This window comes from Simochromis diagramma, unplaced genomic scaffold (genome assembly GCF_900408965.1).
Source record: "Simochromis diagramma unplaced genomic scaffold, fSimDia1.1 OVJJ01000596.1, whole genome shotgun sequence".
NCBI classification, from domain to species: Eukaryota; Metazoa; Chordata; class Actinopteri; order Cichliformes; family Cichlidae; genus Simochromis; species Simochromis diagramma.
Window position 1 is genome coordinate 10841231 of NW_024387245.1, and position 25209 is coordinate 10866439.

General features: G+C 39.7%; 2 protein-coding genes, 1 long non-coding RNA gene and 1 other non-coding gene across 5 annotated transcripts in view; 2 read left to right on the top strand and 2 right to left on the bottom strand.

Moving 5' to 3' along the window:
- Positions 1-1589: 1589 nt before the first annotated feature.
- LOC120714378 lies at positions 1590-12756 on the bottom strand. Of its 2 annotated transcripts, none has more exons than XR_005691406.1 (3): positions 12662-12756; positions 4156-4296; positions 1590-1641 (listed from the first exon to the last, which is right to left on the bottom strand). It is a non-coding gene; the product is annotated as an uncharacterized LOC120714378 (long non-coding RNA). The 2 variants fall into 2 exon arrangements; XR_005691405.1 differs by lacking the exon at positions 12662-12756 and adding an exon at positions 8464-8488.
- Positions 12757-17322: 4566 nt separating this feature from the next.
- Positions 17323-24580, top strand: LOC120714074 (ATP-dependent RNA helicase DDX54-like). Its single transcript, XM_040000107.1, is given in 17 exon segments — positions 17323-17491; positions 18405-18531; positions 18616-18686; positions 18775-18963; positions 19087-19136; positions 19227-19268; positions 19545-19640; positions 19731-19852; positions 20858-20919; positions 21252-21394; positions 21494-21597; positions 21600-21703; positions 21805-21922; positions 22074-22295; positions 22408-22481; positions 24224-24438; positions 24565-24580. Coding segments are annotated over 17 exon segments (1872 nt in total). The 5' UTR covers positions 17323-17374.
- trnac-gca lies at positions 17648-17719 on the top strand. The gene has a single exon. It is a non-coding gene; the product is annotated as a tRNA-Cys (tRNA).
- Positions 24581-25059: 479 nt separating the features above from the next.
- LOC120714075 (ATP-dependent RNA helicase DDX54-like) overlaps positions 25060-25209 on the bottom strand; it is a 10346-nt gene continuing 10196 nt past the window's right edge. Inside the window, exon 17 of the mRNA XM_040000108.1 lies at positions 25060-25202. Coding sequence (XP_039856042.1) covers positions 25060-25202 — 143 coding nt within the window. The remainder of the gene's footprint in view (positions 25203-25209) is intronic.

Consider the following 25209-nt stretch of genomic DNA (forward strand, 5'->3'; position numbering starts at 1 on the left):
AGCCTACCCAAATCTATCTATTTAGACATATAACACTTGCCTCAAAAATGTACCATAAGTAGGGGCTCTAAAAATACATAATTTTAATAGATGCACAAAAAATAGAAGAGTAAAATAAAATAAAAATTGGATAGAAAATAATTCAGCAAGATGCATGTTTTTCTTCTTTCATGTGATCTTTGCTCTCATTTTTTTGTTTTGCAGATGACAGTTTGTGTCAAATAAAACATGTGCTATAATTATATATTATCACAATATATGTAAACATATAACTCTCCTACCTGAGCATCCTTCGGTTTTTTTAAGACAGTTGTCAATATACTAGGTGAACTGTTTTGTTGTTTGCGCTGGTTATGGTAAATGGACAGGTTCTTAAGCATTTCATACAACATGCCTTATTCACCCATTCATTCAAGCACTTTTTTGTTATGCGTAAGTGCTTCTGTCTAACATTCTGACACATTAACACTCTGATGGATGCATCAGAGAGCAAGTTGTGGTTAGTATCTTGCCCAAGGATATTTGGCATGCAGACTGGAGGGATCAAACCACCAAACTTCCCATTAGTAAATGACCTGCTCTACCTCCTTTTTTGCTCTTTTAATTTTTGCTCTGATTATTCTGATCAGCACAATGGTGCAGTGGATGGCACTGTGGCATCACAGCAAGAAGGTCCTGCGTTTGAATCCAGCAGCTGACTTGGGCCTTTCAGTGAGGAGTTTGCATGTTCTCACCTTGCTTCTGTGGGTTCTCTTTGGGTACGTCGACTTCCTCCCACAGTCCAAAGACAGGGTGAATGTAACAAGTAGAAGAAAATGGTTTGACGCAAGTTCAGACTATTTGCACAAAAATAAACTACCAAAGTTCAAACCCATTTTCTTTTGAAAAATATCAAACATTTTAATATGTTTTCCACAATATTACATGCTGTCACTGAACAATATTTTTTTTACAAACATAGACAGAAGAACCACATGCAGTGTGCGTTCCCAACTAATAATAACATTATAAAACAATTCAATATGAATAGCCTGTGAGTTCACAGAGGACACCACACAAAAATGTTATCTTAAAAATGATAGTGAACACTTTAACCAAGGAAGGAAATGACTGTCTTCCTGTACAAGTGAATTCAACTGAAGTCAGTGTGTTACTGCTTTGCTCATACAAAGTGTCATTACTCACTTCCATAATATTCCATACTTTAAGGTACACGAAGTGGATGTGGACATAAATTCACTGATGGCTGCAAGCTTGCTTCACCATTATTTTTTATTTACAAGGTTATTTTTGCCACCCCTCTGACTGTAAGTCCAAGCAATGTGAACACCACAATTTAAAGGTGCATACCAATAAAGCCATACTGAGCAAAAATCCCCCAATTCAGTCATACACATGAGCAGCTATGAAAAGAGGCCACTGATTTTATGTTTCTCTTGAGAGTTATTTCACATCACAACCACATCCTTAGCAGTAAGAGGGTGAGCAGTGCACAGATATAGTGGAGTGTGCTGGGATGCCAGAAGGGGGTGCTGTTACATAGGTCTGAGCCACAACAGTGGATTCGCACCCCTGGCAGTTCTTGTTGCTGGCAGTGTCTGGATGTAGCGCAACCACTTGTCAGGACGATACCCAGGGCCGCTGCAGGGACAGAAGGGAGAGACAGTCAGTCAGATAAGAGTGATTAGCTGGTGTTTGGCTCAGCAGGAAAAAAAGCAAAAGTAAGCATTAAATACTGCAAGTGTATAATGAGGAAGACATTTAGAGATCTCCACGGGATATGCCTACACAGCTGAGAAACTAATCCTCTGATAAAGAGTACATTTTGTAGTCGTGAATAAAAACATCATCACAGTTTGGAATCTGGCATGTATGTGGTGTATTATTTGATAATAACTAAGAAAATACTTATGTTCTTAAATATGCACAAATACTCCAAGATGTTTGCCCTAAAATTCTGACTATAACTAATTTAATAGCGTTACACAATTAAAATGTAAAATGTTACATTTGATGGAATCTGGTCAAGTGAAATTTACTTGACTCGTATTACATTGTCATGGTTCCTGGGTCGACGATCCAGTGCTTTGAGATTTGTGGAGTCAAGATTAATTTTGAGGATTTAAGAAGTGATTTAAGTTAGTCTATATTATTTCTTCCTTTGTTTTGTTTCCCAGCACTTTTGAGTTTTGTTATGTTTCTAGTTCTGTTCCTTGGTTGATGTTAGTAGCCTACCTCTGTGTGTCTCTGTCTGGTCTCCCTCTTTACTTGTGTCAAGTTAGTCTTTCATCCAGTTAGTCACGTCTCTGTGTTGTTTACCATTTTTGTCTGTGTCAAGTTGTAGTCTTTGTCTCTGTCTCATTGTTATGTTTCCTGTTTTATTTTGACAGTCCCTCGTTTTGCTTCCTCCTATCTCAGATTCAGTTCAGCTGTGTCACCTGGTGTCTCCACTTGCCTTATTACTGGCCCTGTGTGTACTTAAGTGCTCCGTTTTCGTCATTCCCAATCTTGTTGTTGTCAGTCCTCTGCATTTTGGTCCGTTCCCCAGCATACCGCACAGCTACCCTTGGCATATATTCAATTTATACCAAGCACATTTTCCTTAAAGATTAAATATTTGAACGAATAAGCCTTTGATTCAAGATTCAAGGTTCTTTATTTGTCACATGCATAGTTATACAAGTATAACATGCAGTGAAATGTAACCTAAATGTACCTGAAATTTTATATATTTCAGTTTCATTTTACTCAAAGTGTTTGCTTTATCTATTTTGAAGGTGAAAAAAATTCTTTCTTGAAAGTGTCAGACAAAAAATTGTAAGCTGTCAGGATTTTTGTTACTTGTAATCTGCTCAGGGACTTTATTTGGTATGCACCTCAACCACTTTGCCTTGAGGGTCCCAAAGGTTTTTTTTAGGCATTTTATATATGTTTTTAATTCAAAATGTATTGATGCATATTTTTAGTTTGCTAGTTCTTCTGATCAGCAATGCATTTTCAGCATTTCTTTCATTTCCTCACTCATCACCTTCTTGATTAGCACCAGTCAACATCTCTTAAAAGACAAACAGCAAACTAACTTCCCCAGATGGCGAAGCAGTTGTTATTTATCTAAACGCAAACAGAGTGATCACGTCGAGATCAGCCGGGGCCAGCATGAAAAGATAACCTGGCTAATAGTCGATCTGCTGTTTATATGAAATACTTAAATACTAAAACATGCTTCAACTAGGGGTTAACTGTCTTTGCATATGTTGAATGCTAATTAATAACAAGCATTACGGTGTCTCCTGAAAGTTGTGGCTTACAGTAAGTGAGCACATCAAATTTTTGGCAACGATGATGTTTTTTAACAGTTAAATTACCTCAGCACTCATTTTATATCACACAATAACAATATTGGATATTTTCCTCTTCTTTATTTCTGTTATAACTCAGAGGAGGGAACACCGAACTTGTTGGGCGTTAAGGGCAGATGTCTTTGGGATATGAGGATAAAGGGCACCAAAAATCTAAGACTCTACAGAACTTCAGAGCATCTGTTTGATTTGCTTTGGACGGGGTCACAGGAAGATTAGCAGCCTGTCCAGCCCCATTTTACTACCAAGACACAGCTACAAGATTCTGACAAAATGCCTGTCATACTGTGTCTGTCAGGCTGTCATCAGAGCTTGTCTGAGCTTGCTGTTTCATCTGAGCCAATGAAAAAGGTGCCTCATCAGGCTTTTGGTGTAGGAGAGGTTTCTTCAGATGTCAAGCAAAAAACCAAAAATCAAAAACGAGAACAAAAAAAAAAAGGTCTGGATTGCCCACACTTCTACGAATGTATCCATTTTACCATCAACACCCAGTTTGCCTTAACATGAAACAATGAATGAGTTACAATTTGGTCAGCAAAGCACACTACAGCAGAGTTATGTAACTATCCTCTGCGCTGGGACAAGTCAAATATTCACATCAGCGAACAAAGAACATTTACATGAAAGTATGATTAAAAACGATTACGCCAATGTCCAGCGGTAAGCTAGAGTCAATTCGTCATGATTTTATAATCTGCTACCCCATAAATATTCTCCAAAGAAATATCACGCACAAGCGCATTAACTCACTGTGTTAAAGGATAAAGAGAAAGGAAGATAATCATTAAGCACTCACTGCTCTCTGTCTTGATGCAGAAACGATGTTTGAAGCCTTTGTGAGAGTGGGGGCAGGTGATGACCTCTGGGTTGGAGCAGCCCACGTCAACATACCTCTGGCCCTGGATGATGTTACAGCCATAGCACTGCAGACTATGGACTGCAAGGAAAGCATAGAACAATAAATACAGTGTTTGAGTGCTTTACTAGTACTGAGATCATGGGGAAAATGTACTGATAGAAGAGCTATTATTATGGAATTAAATTGCTTAGATGATGGAAGAGTGTATTAGTCTTATCAGCTCACGCATATTGTGTGTGTGGCATCCAGAGAACCCACTGTTTTTACTGGTAGACCCTACTTAGCACCATCACCATATGCTCTTATTGTTATTTTTGTGGTTTCAAAATGTCACTTATATATAAAAGGGAAGATGTGAATAGATTTGAAAATAATATGCTTATCTGTCTAAATTATACTCCTGTATACTGTACTGTGTGGAAAACAGTACAGAAATGGAAGAAAGGTGGACAGTATTACTTTTCATTGCAGTTACTTGCATTTGTCAACCCTTTGATTATCATAACACAGTTTCATCCCTGAGAGAATTCAGATTTATGAATGTCTGACACATTTAACTTTGCTCTTGGTGCATGACGTCATTGGATTTTCTTGGCTTCCTGTTGTTTACTAATCTATTATAAACTAAGTCCGCTGAGTTGGATTTGAATATTAGCTAAACATAACTGCCAGGACTTTTTATTTTAAAGGCTGTTCGATCCTGAATGCATAAGAACCACCTTCAGTGTTAGCAGTGGTGATATTTTTTTACTTTAACTAGCATCCAAATCTACACAAGTGACATCTTCACTGACTCTGATTTGTATGTTCTATCTTTATGGGAGTTGTAATGATGCATTTGCATTCATTTAAACTGAAAATGAGCAAAATTTAAACCAATTCTTCACTTCAAGCACTAGCTAACGTGTTATTTCATGAGATGCATGCGACCAAGATTCCTACGTAACGCTTGTGATCTCTTAGTCAAGTCTACCATTCAAACTGACTAAAAGTAGTGGAAGTTATAACAAAGAAGGCATGGGGTAAAACAACATTAGGTTGTGCTGTTTATTTTGCATTTTTAAACTGGCACATAAGAATGAGAGATTTATCAGTAAACATAATCAGCTTTCAGAATGAGTTCACATACTAAAGGGTGGAGCTGGTGGGTGGGGCTCACTGAAGTGTAACAATAGCAAGGCCCTTTAGTTTGACACACACAGAAGTTACATCCAGTAACCTTTTGTGGGAAACATTTCTCCACAGTTGTTGCTCCCACACTGAGACATTTTTAATAATTAATTGTACTTTATCCATGATTAATAAGAAATTATTTTTTACAGCTATTGCAGTTTTTTTTTTTTTAATCAACTGAGGGTTTATATAAAAAATGTTCTGGCCCCACCACCACTTATGTTACTAAAAGAGAAGCTGCCACTGATTTTATCGAGCCTTGTCCAGGATTCTGCTGCAAGGATATTAATGAAAATCAATAACAGGGAGCACATCTGTCCAGTCATAGCAAAGCCACACTGACTCCCAGTATCCTATGGAGCTGATTTTAGAATACTCGTACTTGTATGTAAAATCTTTAATGGTCTTGGATCATCTTACATGTCTGACACTTTATGTCCCAACTTGCCCTCCTAGATCCTCCTCTGTTAAATTGTTAGGTATCCAACTCTTCAAAGAGAAAAGTTTTAAGCCCTAAACTCTGGATCAGCCTACCTCAAAATATTAGGGAGACAAACTCTATGGATATGTTCAAGAAAATCTTCTAAACACACCTTTTTAAATCTGGCATTTAACAACAGCTTCCTCTTAATAATAATACCACTCCACAGCCATGCCTTCAGTAATCTGGCAGATACAGAGTTTTTTTCCTCTCCACAGTTTTCATATCTTATTGGCCCTTTTACTTCCAAGTTTGAATCTTTTTCACATTTCTCTGTTTTATGGGATTTCATGTATTATTTATTTTCTATATATGGACTGTTTAATAATATGTGTGTGTGTGTGTGTGTGTGTGGTGTGTGTGTGTGTGTGTGTGTGTGTGTGTGTGTGTGTGTGGTTGGGGGCATGTCTACATTTTATGACGGGTTGTGTTTATTTGTTAAATGTCTTTTTTAATATTTAGACAGAGCCACCTATTTTTCTTGCATGTTTTTTATGCCCGTGAAGCCCTTTGGATTTCCATGTGTAATATTGGGCCATACAAATACATTTCAGTTGAACTGATTGCAATACAGTGGAATTTATAGAAGTATTTCTTTGAATAAATAAAGCTCCTCAACCAATTCTTTCATCTTTAACGTCCCTCCCTTTCCCGTGTAATTGTCTCTCATCTGAAATGCCTAACTCTTCTAAGAAGTGAGGCTAAGCCTAACCAGAACAAATCCACCAGAGCTTAAAGGGATTGCCCATGAATTCAGACCCCTCACATACCTGCGCCTGACCTCCCAAATCCTGTACACACAAGATGGAAGATCAGCTTTGGCTGAAACCAATCCTCTCTCTTTATCTGTGCAGCCCTGTGGACTCGGAGTGGGCAGAGAGCGGATGCCAGCCTCTTGCTGCCCTGCGCCGTTAAATAGCCCACCAAAAGCTCTCATGGAGCTTTCAGGAGTAAACTAATCCCAGGCAAATGCTCTTACAAAAATCACTTTAGAAATCTGCTGGAATCAATGTAAGCCTCGCAGGGACACAGAGCATGTGCCAGTCTGTAGGGGATGTGTCATATTCCCCTGTTGGTGGTAGTGAAAGCTCACATAAATACTGCAGTATTTCATTAGAGTGGAGTAATGGCTGTGGAAATGAAAGCAGTGAAATAGTCATTTACATCTGGCAAATAACCTGATTTAACTGTCCAATGTGCTGAGATGTTACACACAGCTCTCATGAAACATTAAAAAGCTGCCCTATATGAGCATTTGTCAGCATAATGAGGCCATATTAGAACGACATTCAGCTCCACGATACGGTGCAGTTTATTATATGAGTATACACACGCTCCTCTCCCAGTATGCATTGCAAATGCTGATTAACTCTGAATCTTTTGTGACCCGAATCCAATTTTATTCATTCGTTATTTTCAAGCACATGCAAGCACCACATTTGTTATCTGTCATCATGTAAAAACTCAGCCATGTTGTTGCCATAGTATTACTATGAGCTTCATGGATTTTATATAAGAATTAGTTTAATAAGAAAGAGACACAGGGATTAAAAGCAGTAGAGACTATTGCCTCTCTGTCTCATTATGTGGAGTTGTTTTTTTTTCCCTTTCTCAGCAGCTCTGAGATAAAGGAGTGCTCAAAATGATCTTTTAATGCACCATAAACACATTAAAAAGAACTAAGTGAAGGATGATGGCTATAGTCAAGCATTATAATACACAATAGGTGATAAATGGTGTGCTTTTGTGGTTTTATATTCCAGAAATGCTATCATTTATAAGTGGAAGTGTGCATATGCATTTGTTTTGACATATCTGTGCATTTCACGGATGCCAATATTGATAAACAACAAATCAATAATCTGCACAGGAGGTGAATTCAACCCTGCGTCTGAAGTTGATAGCGGCATATGTCTTACTTGGATAAAACAAAGCAAAACGATGTCTCAGAGCGCTACACTTTCTGTTTGCCTGGCAGTCACTGACACAAAGGTTATTGCCAAACTGAGTCAGGTCAATTGCTATTGCTCTACAGGGAAATTCATTTAGCCTTTTATGGATGTTACCTATTGTTTGGAGGCATAGATTTTAACTCCCAGGTCAATTACGATCAGAACAAAGCTATATTAACTGGAATCAGCTCGAAACACACTTGTTCACCATATTAATGTGATGTGCTCTGCTTTCGGTCTAAATTTTGATCGAGCTGTTTGCTTTATTATTATTGCTGTTTGTGTTATTTTAATGTTTTGCAGATGCATAAAATTAATATTAACAATACTTTTGCTGTATTTATTAAATCCTGCAGTATATATAGAGGATTTTTTCTATCACTGGCAATCATGTCTTTAATTACTTTGAATGGAAAGACTGTTTTAAAGTGAAGATTATTGTATCTGGGCTATCACTAGGACTTAGGGCATGCCCCCCCCCCCCCCCCCCCCCCCACCCCAACCACACACACACAAACACACACCTCCACCCCCACCTCTATCTCAACCCACAGACACAAACACACATTGCTCATTTGGTCCTTTGCTCTAAAAGACCCACAACACATATTTTCATACCAAAGGATACATCCTACCTACCTCGTGCAAAGCAGAGTGTCCAAAACCAATATAAATCCAAACCCATACACCAGCCAGGTATGTAAAGTCATGGATGCAGCACAGTAGTGACAGTCAGTGGTCTGCGCTGAAGGACAGGTAGGCACAGATTTTCCCTGCTCTCATCTAATACTCCACCAAACCAGGCACAAAGAGAAATCTAGCAAAGATCCCACTTTCCAAACACGGAGCAGCCCAGCTGTCTCTCTCCACCCCTGCCTCAGCGAAGCTCACGCAGCGTGTGAGCGAACTGCCAGTGAGAGTCCAGTGAGAAAGGGAGCCAACCATCCAGGGAGTCAAGTCAGCTCAGCAGCCAGTCAGGCAAAGAGACGAAGGAGAGGAAGATGATTGAATGAATTAGCTAGACAGACCAGTGCCTCCCTCAGCGAGCGCCTCGTGTCCTGAGAAGCAGGAGCTGGCAAAAGTTTGAGCACAAACAGAAAAAAACATCTCATCTCTCATGTCAGCTCCTGAAGAAAACAAATGAGAACACAGATGAACAGTGAAGCAACGAGTGTGGTCCTTTTCCAGTTGGGTCAAGCACATCAGTCAGGATTAATTCCTGATTGATAATCCATTGCTCCTAATAATAGCTCTATCACAATGTGTTAAAAGCCCAGCAGCTAAATGGGATGGCACGCAGGGGTCCTGGGTTGATGTGTGTCTAACTGTGCATGTGTGTGTCTCTCAGAGAGGGAACAATGCCAGAGGACTTGCAAACACACTTTCCCAATTGGGCAGGTTATCTGAGCTTGGTGTATCACTGCACTTGCACACTGTGGAGAAAATTCTATCTAATCAAGAATTAAAGACTAAATCCTTTCTTAGAGACTGTAATACCAGCGGATAAGGCAGGCTTTGTGGTAAGCCCTCATTCCCTCCCCACCCAAAGCTACATATGGTCTGGCCTGATAGATGGCTGCCAGTGATTGCTATCCATTCATATTAGACATATTGACAGGGTCAAAACCAGATTTTTCCACATATGTTTGTATGTTTTCAACACAGATGAATGCAGATACGGAATAATTTCAATTAGAGAGCACATTTAGAAATTAATAGATAATCATATCCTGCAGTTCTTCTCTTTTGTTTTGTGTTACACTTGCGCGCACGTGCCTCTTGTTATTAAGTGGCAGCAGCGTTGTCAGTTGTCTCACTTTTTTGTGTTTTTTATCCATGAGTCATTGTTTGTGAGAGTGTGAGAGAACGACAAACAGAGCAAGGACAAAAAAAGTGAAAGCAGTGTCTTAGTGAGGTAGAAAGGTTTATGTGGACAGTTGTTGTGGGCCTAAGGAGAATACACATTATTCAGCTAACTGTGGAAGTAATACTGCCCATGCTTGCACACATGGAAACACAGCTCAGCGTGCCACGGTTCTGATTCGTCATGGTCAGGGCTGATGAATCTGTAATGTGAAATTTTCTTCCACGTCTTGCCAAAGCAAATAAAAGAGCAGTGCTTGTGAAAGTCCCCATGCTGATGTGCACATGCCGTTTTAGTCACAACCTTTTTCTTCTCTCACCATCTCACAGCCCTTATTCATTTACATTCTGCTGAGCTGCTTGAGTCTTTGAGTGATAAAGCCATGAAAAAGAGAGTGAGAGAAGGATCGACTCCAAGGGGGGAAGAGGAGGTCCAGCAGTACAATGATGAAAGTAAGTCTTTCCCAAGCCGCTTCTGATACACAATAGCCGCTTAAAATACCCTTGAAGTCCCTGCCGGTGGCTAGTTTAGAGTGACAGTGACAAGAATAGGGAAGGCTACATGGCTTTAAATTCTTGATGAAATTGCAATTAAAACACCAGAGGAAGAACTGAGCCCGAGGCTGTGCAAGCAGCAACTTAAACACACATTGTGGAGGAGATGAAACTGAAAATGCCCATTAAGTCCTAACCACAGCCTTGTGGGTTCTCTGCTGTGTTAATGAGCAGTAATCCAGTGTTTGATCACATTGCTTCACAACATGTAAGGACACTCTGGGGAGCTTATGCAGAGCAAAATCAAAACAAAACTTTAGAAGCTGCATGAGAAGCAGTGAGGTCTGAGGTCTCAGGAACCACCAGTTTGCCTGGTTGTAGAAATACTCGCAGGTCTCTTTTACTCCCCCTTTAGGGAGCGTTTTTGCACATTTGTCACATGTCTTAAGATTATTGGTTTAATGCTGGCACAAGCTGTAAGATTAACCATGGGAGCCCAGAAGGGGAAGCTGCCTTTTAGTACCCACAATACATATGTAATTGAAAGTTTGACCAAATGTACATACCTCTGCAGTTTTACACTGAAGGCAGTGAAAAGCCGGATTCTCCTTATACAGCAAAGGAGATCTCTAAGAAAAAGGCTTAGGTTCAGCTCGAGGTATGTAAGCGCTTCTGCGTTTTGATTTATTGCTCTGAAACAGCTCACATCGTTCTTATGGATTTATGTGCATTTCCTCTTGAGTCCTTGCAGTTACAATGAAACATTTTCCCTGTTTCTCATGAAATAGTACTTCATGCATGTGCTGTAATGTATAAAAAGCATGCTTCCAAAAGTTGCAGAATTAAAAGGTATATCTAATAAAAAAGTTTGCAGAGACAAAATATCAGAGGTTTGGATTTGAAAGTTGACACAGGGGCATGTTTACCACCACGTTGCATCACTTCTTCTTTTACCAACACTAAGCGTTTGAGAAGTGAGGAGGCCAATTACTGTATTTTCTAAAATGTTTTTCCCCACATTTATTCATGAGGTAAGATTTCAGCTGCTAAGAGTTCAGGGCTTCCTGTGTCAACTTCGCTGTGTCAGAATAAATCAGATGTTCTGAATGGTCAGCAGGCAGCTCAGTTTAGCAGCTAGAATCCTTAAAGACATTTTGGAATAAGCAATGACTTCATGTTCTCTAAGGCACCTTCATAGCATTCCAGACACTGGTTTACACTGTGCTCTGGTAATAAGCCAGACGATCCTTCTCCCATTTGGCTCAGTGGATGCCACATCCCCATTTCTAATTTCTTTTTAAATTCTTGATCTGTTAGACCGCCGAACCCTTTTCCATTTCCCCCCAGTCCTTAAATGAGCAGCATTTCCAGATCTTGCTTGTATTTGTTTTTGTATTCTTTGTCGCATGGTAACCTAATGGTTTTCAGAAGTGCTTCTGAGAAGTGAATTACACCACAGAGTCAGTCTGCTTTTCTAAATCCCCAAAACGCCAAATCCCAAATTCTCAACATCCTAAACTTTTTTTTTCTTAATTGTCACTGATTTAGCATCAGTTTCCAACCTAGACACATTCCCAGGCCCCACTGAGAATTTTTACTAAACTCTAAAGACATTAACAGTCACCAGAACACATTCTTCACAGTGATTCACCACCGGAGGCAGATGTTAAAACACGTTTCCAGAAAATGAAATCATCAAAAACTCTCAACACAATCGGAAAAGAGTTCACCACTTTGTCAAAACTCCACACTTCTCTTGCAAAATGAAACCACAGCACTTAAAACCACGCTCTCTCATCTGAAAAACAACTCCTTCCACTAAACATTCTGTGTACACACAGTACTACATCACCTATTTTAAGTAGTAAATAGCAAACTAATCATTTCTCTTACATAATGCATTGGCAATATGAGAAACACTATAAAGAAAAACCAGTGTGCAGATGCAAAAGGTAACAAAGGCACTACAAAAAAAAGTAAATTTGCCTTCTGCTCTCTGCGGGGCCTCCTCTTAACCTTCCCCTGTGTTCTTGCTGCACCATCGTCTTGCCCTAACGCCTGTACAAGTCAGTTGAAGTTACTTGAGGGCTGTTTCATACTCTGATGCAGGATTAAATTGTTATTTCAGTTGAGTTATCAATACAAAGTGTGCTAAATGCTTAAATGATGCAATTTGTGTTGAGAGATTTCCAAAACTGTGATTTCAAATTACATGTAAATGAGCCAGATGGAACTGTGCTTAGAGTTTAGCAGTTTGGAGTCATGTTGTTGACACACAAGCTTCATGATATTAGAAATGTCTGCAAATTTCTATTTTTTTGGGTTAAATAATGAGGAAAACTGTAAACACAGCATGAGACGTATAGTTAGTCCTATGAGCTATATCATACACGTAAAGCATAAACGCTTATCATATCGTTTGTTCTTTGTTTTAGTTTCTTTTGTGAATAAAACAAGTAGGACACATTGAATAACCTACCTCAGTAGAGATCCTCTGTTGCTGCCATAATCTTGGCTATTTACTGTATAGTCATGTTGCAGGAGATCCAGGAAGACGGGGGGGTTGCGTTCAATCCCTGTGTGCTACATATTTGGCAACTTGTGTAGAATTACAAGACAGCCTCAGGAGACTGGAAAAACCCTCCCATACAATTTTCTGATGTAGCATGTAATGAAACCTCAGTAGAGTCATTACTTTGTGTCTTGTGAATGATGGCGCTGTATGGTTTCAAGCATAAATAAAACTGTTTTGATTCCGATTGTGAGATACTGCCACAAGAGAACGAAGTTTAGTGAGAGTTCTGAGAAAAGAGTGAACGCTTCCAAGAACTGTATGCAAACACAAGCTTAGTTTTGGGCCTTGATCCTCGCATAAAGAGCTTTCTCTCTGGATTCCCTGAATCTTTTAATAACATTACAGTAGATGATGACATGACTAAATTCTTCGCAATCCTACGTTCAGAAAAAGTTATTCTTAAATTGGTGAACCTTTTATCTTCTCTGTCTTTTACAAAGTGGCGAGCCCATGCCCATTTTTACATCTGGTAGGATCAGTTTCTCCGACACACTTTTTTAAAAACACCTAACCTAACCTAAAGAGCTTTTTATTACGTGAATACACAGCATTGCATACTTCTGAAAACATGCTGCTAGTGACAAATTCAAGTTAAGACATATTATTAAAAACAGGACAAATATAAAAGTTCCATTTCAACATTTCAATGTGTCTGTGTTTTATTTCAGTTGAATTTGATCAAATACCACAAAACTTTTCAACAGTCAAAATCACCTATTGAGAGTTGGCCTCAGAGGTTACAACGTCGATCATGATGGGTTAAGTCGGAGGGTCCAGAGAAATCACCAGGTTAACATACTTGTAAGTCTACTTGAGCATGTGAGTGCTGCTCCTCTGAGCGTCTTATCAGCCTGTGGCACTAAGCGTGGCAGGGTCCAGTCAGTGGCCAGATATTTTGTGCATGGCTGCTCTGTCTTCTTGCCCAGGAGCTTGGGGGGGTGGGGGTGGCAAGTTAAAGCCCAGGGCCCTCTCACCATCTGCTGCTCTCACTAGGGGTGGGAGAATTACACTCACTGTGCAGAACATCCTCTCTGCTCGGGCTCTGAGACTTTTATCTACCTCACCAGGTTATTCACATCAGCATGATTCACTCTGCCTGTTGGCATATTGAGCAGAACGTATAAATAAGGACTACAGAGTTAAATAAATATACAACTTAAATAGACGTCCAAATGTTTCAGGCGTTCTCCATATTTTCCAAACTGCTGTACTTGACTGATTTTAAAATTATGGAATTGTAAGTTTTCTTTAAGGGCTGAAAGAGTTTGCTGTAATAATAATAATAATAATAATAATATAAAAAAAATGCATCTTTTTAGGTCATCACTCAGTGTAATTCTTGCATTTGACAACTTGGATATAATTTTCTTTCATGAAACAAAAATCCAAAGCAGATATTTCCTCCCATACGGCCATTTAAAACTATCTGAGGAGCTGTTATCAGATTTCCGAGATTAATGTGCCCCTTGGATGTACAGCGTCTGGCATGAAAAATCAAACCAGTGTTTGAAGGCTGCTGCAGGGATTTGAACGCCTGATATGCTACAGTGCATCAGTCGCAACACTAATTGGATGTTTGGACTATTTTTAAAAGGTCCACTGAACCCACGGCCAGCTTTTTGAAGAGTGCCGTGATAAATTATTGAGTCGACACAGATATGGAAGAATATTTCACTTCTACCCCCATTTAAAAGCTAAGCTTTACGAACCATAAGATCAATAATCTCTTAATTTAAACATTCCCCTCAATCTCCAAGGCTTAGAGGCAAGCATCTGCCACATACAGAAACATCTTTAGAAAAATCCAACCTGACACATGTTGACATCTGTTTCCTTAATGACTTTCATTCAGCGTTCACTCGCTCACAGACTGAATGGCAGACTAGTGTATTTGTGCACTCACTAAAACACACACTGCAGAGTTTTTAGAGGTTTTAGCTTCTATGCAAGTCTCCTACAACCAAAAATACATTTGCATTTTAAAGATCTTATGATCACACTTAGAGAAAGATGGGTTGTTCTGCAGCCACGTCCTAAATTGGAAAATTAAACATGCTACTGTAGCTTTGTTTTTTTCCCTTCTGTAGCCCAAGATGCACATCAACAAAAACATTAAAAGCCCTGCCTGATGAATAATAAATAACCCCAGAAAAGAAACTGCCCGAGTCACATGATGTGGAGATGAAGGAGTTATTCAGGAGGGCTCTGCAAAGTAGGAAAACTGAGAGTTAAGACACTGCCAAGAGCTTGGAGGCTGACCCGAAGGCATGCTGATGCCAAAATCCCGGTTTTATTTGAATGCTTAGTTGAAACCACCACAACTTTCCCGCTGCTGCCAGCTTCATATCTTAATCCCCCCAGGCTTTATCACTTAAATCACCCATAAGGACAAAGCGGAATCCTATCCTGGCGACTCGCTGCACCTATTGCCTGTGTGTAAGCCCTCTCAGCTCCCTGAACAGATTTGGGTGCAGGCCACCAAAGTCAGGCTATGTCTGTGTGTGTGGAGGGGGAATATGAATGGCATTAGCTCCAGGCTGTTGCCATGGTGTTGACTTATTTACTGTACGTCAGCCCACTGACTTCAAGCAGCACAGTACATATTTTTTTTTGGCTGTCAGTGTCAGTGTTATCATCCAAAGGACACATTTCCACTGGGTGATTTAAAAAATTCAACTGTGGCTGGCTGTGAACAAGTGAAGTTTATGAGCAGGGGCACAATGTGCTCTGAGCTGGAGATACACCTACCCAACAGAAAACGCGTTGTTAGTTTTAATTCATGATATACTTATAATAAAAAGAGTTCCCTTGAGAGGGAAACAAAAAAGTAGTTCATCAAAAAGGTGTGAAAAAGCACAAGGGAGTGATTGTGAACGGACAGCACAGCTACACCATGACAGTTGGGGGGTGGGGAGGTGATATCTTGGGCAGCTGTTTTCTTGAGCAGCACGACGACTTGCATTTTAATGAAACCACAAAGGACATTTTATTTTGTGCAAAAATCAATACATGGATGAGTGGATTACAGGAGACTACCAGAGGCAAATATTGCCAAAAATGTCTTATGTGAAACCATTTTAGCATAAAATGAAATAAGACCACAAGACAAAAAATAAAAAAAGCTCAGATTTGATCCTAATATTTGATCCCTTCATTTATCCGGTTGTGTAAGATTTGAATTTGAATTTCAAAGATTTGTTCTGTATATCTTTAACACTGCGCATTTAAAGAGTAGAGGGAGCACTCTGTTTAGTAATACCATCAATGATAGTGTGATAACGAATGATAAAATACTTTTTTCTGCTTAATGTGCTCATAAGGTGGCATTTAAAAGGAATAATCCTAAATTTAGCACTGCAAGTAATTAACAAGGAAACTTTGAGATTCTGTCCCCCAAGCCTGTGTTTGTGCCAGCAACTAAAATCTGTTCTTTTGGAGCATATTTCAGGGTGACGGTTGTATATAGGACAGTTGTGGCGTGGATGGGTAGACTTTCCCTGCCAAAATTTGCTGTGCACTCACAAAAAGTTATGCAACTGAAAGAATTTGTCTTCCATGAGTTTTTGAGTCATATAAAAACACAGTCATCAGAATGAAAGCATATTTGGGTAACGCTCTTTTGCATGCTTGAAGAATATTTTTTATCTCTTTAGTTGTTTCCTGGGGCTAAGCTATACCCAGCACCAAGGAAAAGAAAAAAGAAAAAAAGAACACAGCTTTGTTACTTTGATTTTTTTATCAGTCAGATAAGAGAGATTATATTTGCAAAAATGTGCAACCTTAGTGATCTTAATGTGAATTTGTCTGGATACACTGGAGCTGCAAGATACGGGAGAACTGTCTGTGACTGTGAATAATACATCGTAGAGATTCAAACTATGACTCAGCAATGAGACATCTGTGCCAGCTTTTATATGTATATAGAAACACTAAAACAATAGGGCAAATGGGTGAGGATGCTTCGTATCAAAAAGAAATGAAAAGCAGCGTTCCTGTTTGATTCCATTTGTACAATACACTGATTAAAATAGATGAATACATTAAGAAATGAATGTTACCACTGTGAGAGGCCAAGTGGCAAATGTTGTGCTGCTTTTAACAGAATTTAAATAGTCCGGCAAGATATATAAAAAAACATAATGTGACATCTTGGGTGCAGGCATATAAAGATTAACCCAAAGAGCTCAAAATCTGCACACCAGCATTCAGATTAATCTTTAAAAGCTTTCAGATTTTAAACTATATCAGTGCTTTCTTTAAAAAAAAATCCAATTTTACTTTTAGGGTGAGTGAACAAATTAATTCTAGAAATTTAAGAAACGTAGTCACAGACTTATTAAAAGAAACAGTCTTTAAATCCTGCATGTAAATGAAATATTGTTGTAGCTTGTAACGCGTTTCACACTCCCTGGCAGTAGGGGCAGCGTTGAGTTTCAAGCCACACGACTGCACTTGGAGGTAGAAGAAGAAAATGAAGCTCACACGTGTTTTCAACATGTCTGCGTGCTGTGTCTTTTGATGGGGTGTTTTGAAAACTTGATGCCATTTCTATAATTCAGAAATCAGTAGAGAAAAACAAATTTCTGCCGCGGGCTGAAAGGACACTAAAGTGACAGGATGGCTCAGAGAAAGAAGAAGCTGACGAAGAAGAAGAGACACACAGCCAACAGAGAGCCGGAGACCGACTCTGACGGAGACTTCGAGCTGGCTGTTGAAATTAAAGACGATGATTCGGTAAGTTTTAAATGATTAAAACCGTCTTACACGTCCTCTCGAGTCTCTTAATCATCTGATCGTTGATCTGCGCGATTCATCGATGTCTAATGTCGCTGTTTTGAGCCCGCAGCTCTGTCAGCTACTCATGGTTTTGCTGAGCCAGTAGAAGGCAGAGGGGGTATAGCTCAGTGGTAGAGCATTTGACTGCAGATCAAGAGGTCTCCGGTTCAAATCCGGATGCCCCCTGAAAAAACAGTTTCTTCTCATATACTCTGAATTATTTGTTAGTACCATTGCAAAAACAGTTTGTTTCATTCCGCTCTAGTTTTAAACTAAACCCTGAAAGTAGAATGAAAAACTAGTCTCTAGAATAAGAAAAAGGTTAAACTAATTGAAAATGTTTACTTTAGAACTGCCCTAATTTCTCCAGATATTTTTGTCCATAATATTTGTCAGAGATGCTCTTGTGCATACATTAACTGTACCCAGTGGTTATTTAGGTACAATTTTGCTGTTACCTTCAGATCCAAGTCGTCTGGCCATTCTCCTCTGGCATTAACGAGGCATTTTTACCAAGAGAACTTCCACTCACTGGATATTTCCTCGTTTTTTTGCATCATTCTCCGTAAACCCTAGAGATGGTTGTGTAGTAGATCAGCAGGTTTTGAAATGGTAAAAATTTGTAAATAACAAAGTGGCATCTGTGGATATTTAGCGTTTTGCTGCACCAGAGATGTAGGTCTCCCACTCTTACATCACAGCAACAACCCTTGACCATAAAATGAGACCCCCTCACTTAAGATTTTTATTAATCTCAGTATAAGGAATATTGAAATCTTTCACTGTATAACGTTTTGATCAGATTTTTAGACGTCTTGAAGGTTTCATCTTGCTAAGAAGTAGTGCTCGTGTTTCTTTATTTGTCTCACAGCCGGGGCGGAAACTGCCGCGCTTCCCTGCAGCATCAGAGTGCTTGTCAGATGTGGAGCCAGACACCAGGGAGCTGGTCAGAGCTCAAAACAAGAAGAAAAAGAAATCTGGAGGGTTTCAGTCCATGGGTAGGTTTTCCACTATCTGCCTACTTGGATGTGTCCATTTGAGCTGAAACAAAGCTAGATGACCTGTCTGATGTCTGATTTCAGGTCTCAGTTACCCTGTTTTTAAAGGCGTCATGAAGAAGGGTTACAAAATTCCTACTCCCATCCAAAGAAAGGTTTGTTGGTGCTGCTTCGAGGTTATGTGTCATGTTACACTGTGATGTAAATATGTGACTTATTACATCCTTCTTTTCACCACTTCAGACTGTACCTGTAATTTTGGATGGAAAAGATGTTGTAGCCATGGCTCGGACTGGCAGCGGTAAGACTGCTGCCTTCCTGATTCCCATGTTTGAGAAGCTAAAGGCCCCTCAGGCCCAAACGGGAGCCAGGGCCCTCATTCTGACCCCCACCAGAGAGTTGGCCCTACAGACCATGAAGTTCACGAAAGAGGTGAGTGGAAATTACGTTCATGTAGGTCTTGCAGGTGAAAAGTGTGAAATAAAGCCGTTAACTACATCTTAGGAATGTCATTAAGGTACTACCTGTTTTCCTTTCTCTATCGGGCTCTCGCAGCTGGGAAAATTCACCGGTCTCAAGACTGCTTTGATCCTTGGTGGAGACAGGTGCGTGACTACTTAGCTGTCTTGTTACTTTGTTCTTCTTGTTGCTCTTTGATGTCGTCTGTTAATGTGAATGCCTCTGCTGTTTTTCAGGATGGAAGATCAGTTTGCTGCTCTCCATGAAAACCCTGACATGTGAGTGCTTTTATATATTTATTTATTTAACCCCCCACCAACCCCCAACGTGGAGACCTAAGTTAATGAATATGATAACAAAGACATGTAGAAGTTTCAAATTGATACCATAGTTGTGTCTACTGCAAATAGGTATCAAATCCTACCGATCTTGACCTTAAGGTTAGAATTCAGAGGTCGAGTTTTTTGAAAGTCACATGATAACTTAAGAAAAAGGGTACATAGGATTTTATGGATTTTTATGCTGAAATGCTAAGCTCCGTTCTCCCCCTTCAGTATCATCGGTACCCCTGGTCGTCTTATGCACGTTGTCATGGAGATGAACCTGAAGTTGCACAGTGTGGAGTATGTGGTGTTTGACGAGGCTGACAGGTGAGAAATTGCATTTTTCATGTTTTTTTATTTTTTTTATTTATTGTTCTAATTTTCCAAATTGAATTCTGAAATGTTTTCCTGAATCAGGTTGTTCGAAATGGGCTTTGCTGAGCAGCTTCAGGAGATCATCCGCAGACTTCCAGACACCAGACAGACTCTGCTGTTTTCTGCCACCCTGCCTAAACTGTTGGTGGAGTTTGCCAGAGCTGGTAAGATTAACAGTTTCATTCTATTCTGTTAGGTTTAATTCAGTTGAGTCCAAGTCACAATATTGAAACTCTGTGATGTAAGTAAACAGCCTAAATTATAGATAGAGATTTGTTTCATCTGAATGTAGTTGACATCTTCTGCATAATTAGAGAAAATGCATAAACTGTCTTCTAATGTTTTCCCATAGCTGCTGTTTTTAACTGTCGTCTGGCCTTTCTCACCTTCATGCCCCACTTCCCTCAGTTTTTGTTAATCATGAAAAAAAAAGAAAGTTAGCATCTTTTTTTCTTGGGAAATGAAAGTTAGCAGAATCTATCGATATACACTTGTTACCTTTTCACTACAAAAATCACATTCAAAGTCATATCCATTTGAGTCCCAGTCACACAGATCTAGAGAACAGTTGGTGAACACCTGCCAACCACTGGTTGGTTGCACAAAATGTGTATTCCCTGACCAGTTGGTGGGTGCTAGAGGTTGCTGGTGTTTGCGGGGTTAAATTGGTTACATATAGGTTGCAAACACTTGCCAATTACTCCACAAGCAGCGGTGAAACTGTGAAATGGCAACACTAACTGTGCCTTTTTCAAATGTGTTAGCCACGGTAGGTGAGGCATAACTTTAACTTTGAAGGTGAATGGTTTCCACTTCCAGTTGTATCGTTCTTCAAGTTTTACTGTTGATCAGCTGGTAAGTTAGTGAGTGCTTGGAGACAAGTTGGCGTTTTCTATACAAACCTCTACAGTTGTTACCTGGATCCTCACTGGAGAGGGACATGTGACCAGAGACCATAGAGAGTGAATGACATTCTTTGACTTCAGGGGATTATGGGAAATAACTGCTGACAACGAGAAGTGGGCGTAACCTGAACTGAAGATCAAGTTTTTCTGGCTTATTTTCTCATCATAAAGCATATTCATTCAACTTAGCTTCCATATTTTTTCGCATCTAAAGGCAAATGAACCTATTATATTCACACCGGTGTATACAAACTTTTTTCTCAGGCCTGACAGAACCTGTACTGATTCGTTTGGATGTGGATTCCAAGCTCAGTGATCAGATCAAGGTAAAAAGGCAGAATTTGCTTTTGTTTTATTTACCTTTTGGTTAATCTGAGAAATTAGATGGAAGGTTTTGCATTTATTTATTACAAAACCTGACGTACAGGATTATGCATCTACTCTACATGCTAACTTATGTTAAATCAGCTACTGTGTCAGTGTCTTGGTCTTTCTACTTGTTGCTCTGTCTTCAGACACTTGCTATTCAAAACATTTTGTATTCTTCTCCCAGAAATGTTGAAAGATTTAAATGTAAAGCCCAAAGCAAAAGTCCTTACAGTCACCTGATGTTTCCATGGCTTTTGAGCATGTTTTAATTTCTTCTAACTTTCATCAGCTGTCATTCTTCCACCTGCGTGTGGATGACAAGCCGGCTCTGCTGCTCCACCTCCTGAGGAACGTAGTGAAGCCTCAGGAACAGACAGTGGTCTTTGCTGCCACCAAACACCATGTGGAGTACCTAAAGGAGGTAAGACAACAGTGTTAGCCTAAATTTGTGAGAATGTTAAATATTGTTTTAAAAACTAGAGCTTTAGTTGACTTCTTTTTTTCCCCCTGATGTCCAGCTGCTGTCGTCAGAAGTTTAGAGTGTGCCTACATCTACAGTGCCCTTGATCAGACTGCCAGGAAGATCAACATTGGGAAATTTGTGCATCGGAAAGCCATGGTGCTTCTGGTGACTGATGTGCTGCTCGTGGTATAGACATCCCCCTGCTGGATAATGTCATCAATTACAACTTCCCCTCCAAGGCCAAACTTTTCTTGCACAGAGTTGGTGAGCAGCTGTATGCAGAAGGAACAAAGTGATTGAGCCTCTTAATTTGAAATGATTAGGCCAGCATTACGTGTATTTTCCCCCTGTCTTTTCCCATCAGGGCGTGTGGGACGAGCGGAGCCGAAGTGGCACAGCCTATAGTCTGATTTGTCCTGATGAAATGCCTTATGTCTACGACCTCCACCTCTTCCTAGGGCGACCAGTTCAGTTTGCTTCACCTGAACACACACAAGGTAGACTCCACTGCATGCCTGTCAGGTCTTAAAGTGACAGATGAACTGTTTAACTGATGTGCTACACATTTGAGGTTGCTAATAAACTTTATTTAGTGCTCTTTTTATCTGTCACTGTACTGAAATGTCTGCATTTCTTTTCGTACTCCAGATTCAGAAGGTGTGTTTGGCCGAGTCCCTCAGAGGATCTTGGATGATGAAAGTGCTCATCTGATCACGTCTCACGAAAACTCCCTGGACCTGCAAAATCTGCTCCGTGTCTCAGAGAACGCCTACAAGCAGTACCTCAAGTCGCGGCCAAACCCCTCGCCGGAGTCCATCAGACGGGTTAAAAACACAGATGTGTCCAGCATGGGTGTCCATCCAGTACTTGGTAAGTTCAAAGGAGGATAAAAGTATAAAAAGAAGAGAGAATTTATGAAAATAATCAAAAGGAGTAGTGAGGAACTGATGGCAGTTAAGTAAGGCAATTTGATTTGTTTCAGGGTGTGGTCTGGAAAAAATGGAACTGGAGTGCCTTCAAATAGTCGATGCCATCAAGAGCTACAAATCCAAAGCGGTGAGTTTGATGCAGACTAGAGCTGGGCGATATAAGATTTTTTCATATCATGATATGTTTTTTTCATTTCAGGCGATAACGATATCTATCACGATATAAGCCAAATAACTATATTTGTAAGATTTAAATGTGCCGTTGCTCACAAGTAAAATGTGAAATAATCAGCAGCTTGTTTTTATTTAAATATTTATTTCCCATAATAAGTTCAACAGGGTAGATGTACTTAAGGACATGAGACTTTTTCAGGTAAATAAAGGCAAATATTGCAAACTACACAAAAGCAGCCGCTAAGCGTTTAAGTTTCAAAATAGAACAAACGAAACAGACTAAATTGTCAATTCCACTTAGAAACAAAATATTAATTCTAAAAATAAATCTTAGTTTGTTTTACAGAAGAACAGACAAAATTGACTAACTTTTGTCAATATCAAATAAACTGAGAACTAAAAGGAAATTCTCAATCTCTCCTTGTTGTATAGCTTAGCTTTTCAAACAGTTTTAACAGTTACTTTAGTCTGACAAAATTCGAATGACGAATTAGTGCTCCCAGTCAGAGACTGAGGCTACGTCCACATGTACATGGGTATTTTTGAAAACGGATATTTTCCGTTTTCGTTTTAAAAAATAATCCCGTCCACACATAAAGGCAGAAATGAAGGAAAACGCTGCTATGAACATGCCAAAGCAGCAGGTGGCGCTAGATTCCTAACCGTGCAGAATGTTGGCCAATCAGAAGTCTAGAAGCCTCGGTGGGAAAAAGTAAACAAAGCTGGGGCATAGAAGCAGAACCGAGTCGTATGTGTGGAGGGACAGTAACTGTGTGTATATGTAAGCATTTAAACACTGCAGAGTAGAATTAACAGTATTGTAGAAATTCATTTCACTGAAACAATAACGTGGCGCACAGTGGTGACGTCAAAAAATGCGCACACCTTTGACGACTGCGTTTTCTCCGTTTTCTAGCCACAAACGTAAAATGCAAAAAACTGAGTTTTCAAAAATATCCACCACTGGCCGGAGTTTTTATAAAAATCTTCGTTTTCAGTGACCAAAAACCGCCGTTTACGTGTGAGAGAAAGGTGCAAACGCATATAAAAATCTGCGATTTTCAAGATGCCCGGGTACGTGTGTACGTAGCGCATGCAAACCAGTTTATTGTATTTCAGACTTGCTTTCGCACAATATACAGTGACGCTACTCTTTTTTTGTCAGACTTGAAATATCTGAATACCTTCACACTACGGAACTTCTCTGGCTCTTCCGTTCGAACAATCTACTCCGGCATTGGAACCATCCTCTGTTTTCTCCTTCGGTAACCTTCGGTCACACGCTCTTTTGATTTTTCTAGTCGGCGACACTCATTTCCTCCATTACCCGGGCGGTACGGTGGCTGCTGCTTCCCAAACAAATACACATGTGCGGCTTGGCACTTGTGCTGTACGTAGCAAGTCACGTGACGTGACGCTGCGGCTGTGATTGGTTTGGCTCTGCGCTACTTAATTTGGATTGGCTGTTCCTTTTTTTTCTTTTTTTTTTTTCTTTTCTTTTTTTTTTTTTTAAGAGGACAAGAGCGGCGAGGTCTATCGCAATAGTTAAATTTTTCTATCGAGAAAAAGTTACATCGCGATACATATCGTTATCGTTCTATCGCCCAGCTCTAATGCAGACACATCGCAGCGCTGCATTTTCTGGTAAAAAGTGTTCTAGTAAGCAAAGAAACATATAATTGTCTCCTGAAATAGACCATCTTCGAAATCAACTCCAGTAGTAAGACACCAGCCAGTGAGGTGATGCGGGCCAAACGCTCTAAAGACACTCGGCTAGTGGACAAATTCAGCAAGCAGAGAGAAGACCGAGCTGCAGAAAGCAGGCTGCAGCAGCCAACCAACCCCACCACTACTGCTGACTGCGACATCACCGAAAAGGATGAGAGTGATTTAAATGTAGCATGGGTGAAGTATTGCTTCTTTCTTTCTTCCCTGGATTGCTGTAGTTGCAGGTTTACATCAGTTTCATTAAGGATTAAGCACACATTGAACTCCAGGAAATCATAAATGAAAGTGTGGATATTACCTGTCCACAGATTCATGGTGACGTAACTGCTCTTTTAACTGTTTGGTGACAAGTGAACAGTTATAGATGAAAAGATTCGATGAAAAATACTCAAAGGATAAATTCAATTGTTTATTGTTTTATGAATAAGTTGAAAAAGAAAAAGTTAAACAAGTAAATAACGAAACAAGGTAAAATGAATACGAAACGTTAACAAGTAAATAATGAAACAAGGTAAAATGAAGTAAGAACAAAACGTTAACAAGTAAATAATGAAACAAGGTAAAATGAACTAAGCACAAAACGTTAACAAGTAAATAATGAAACAAGGTAAAATGAAGTAAGAACAAAACGTTAACAAGTAAATAACGAAACAAGGTAAAATGAAGTAAGAACAAAAGTTAAGTAAATAATGAAACAAGGTAGAGGAGAGAAAACCCCAACAATCCCCTCTGAGCACGCACTAGGCGACAGTGGGGAGGAAAAACTGCCTTTAAACGGGCAGAAACCTCCGGCAGAACCAGGCTCAGGAGGGGACAGTCAACTGCCGGGACTGGTTGGGGAGGTGAACAGAGGTGGAGCAAGACGAGGCTACACCAGGTGAGGAAGCAGTAGAGTTCCTCCTCCAGGGCCAGCGGAAGCGTTTGTTCTTCTTTTTCATGCAGTTTTCTACAAG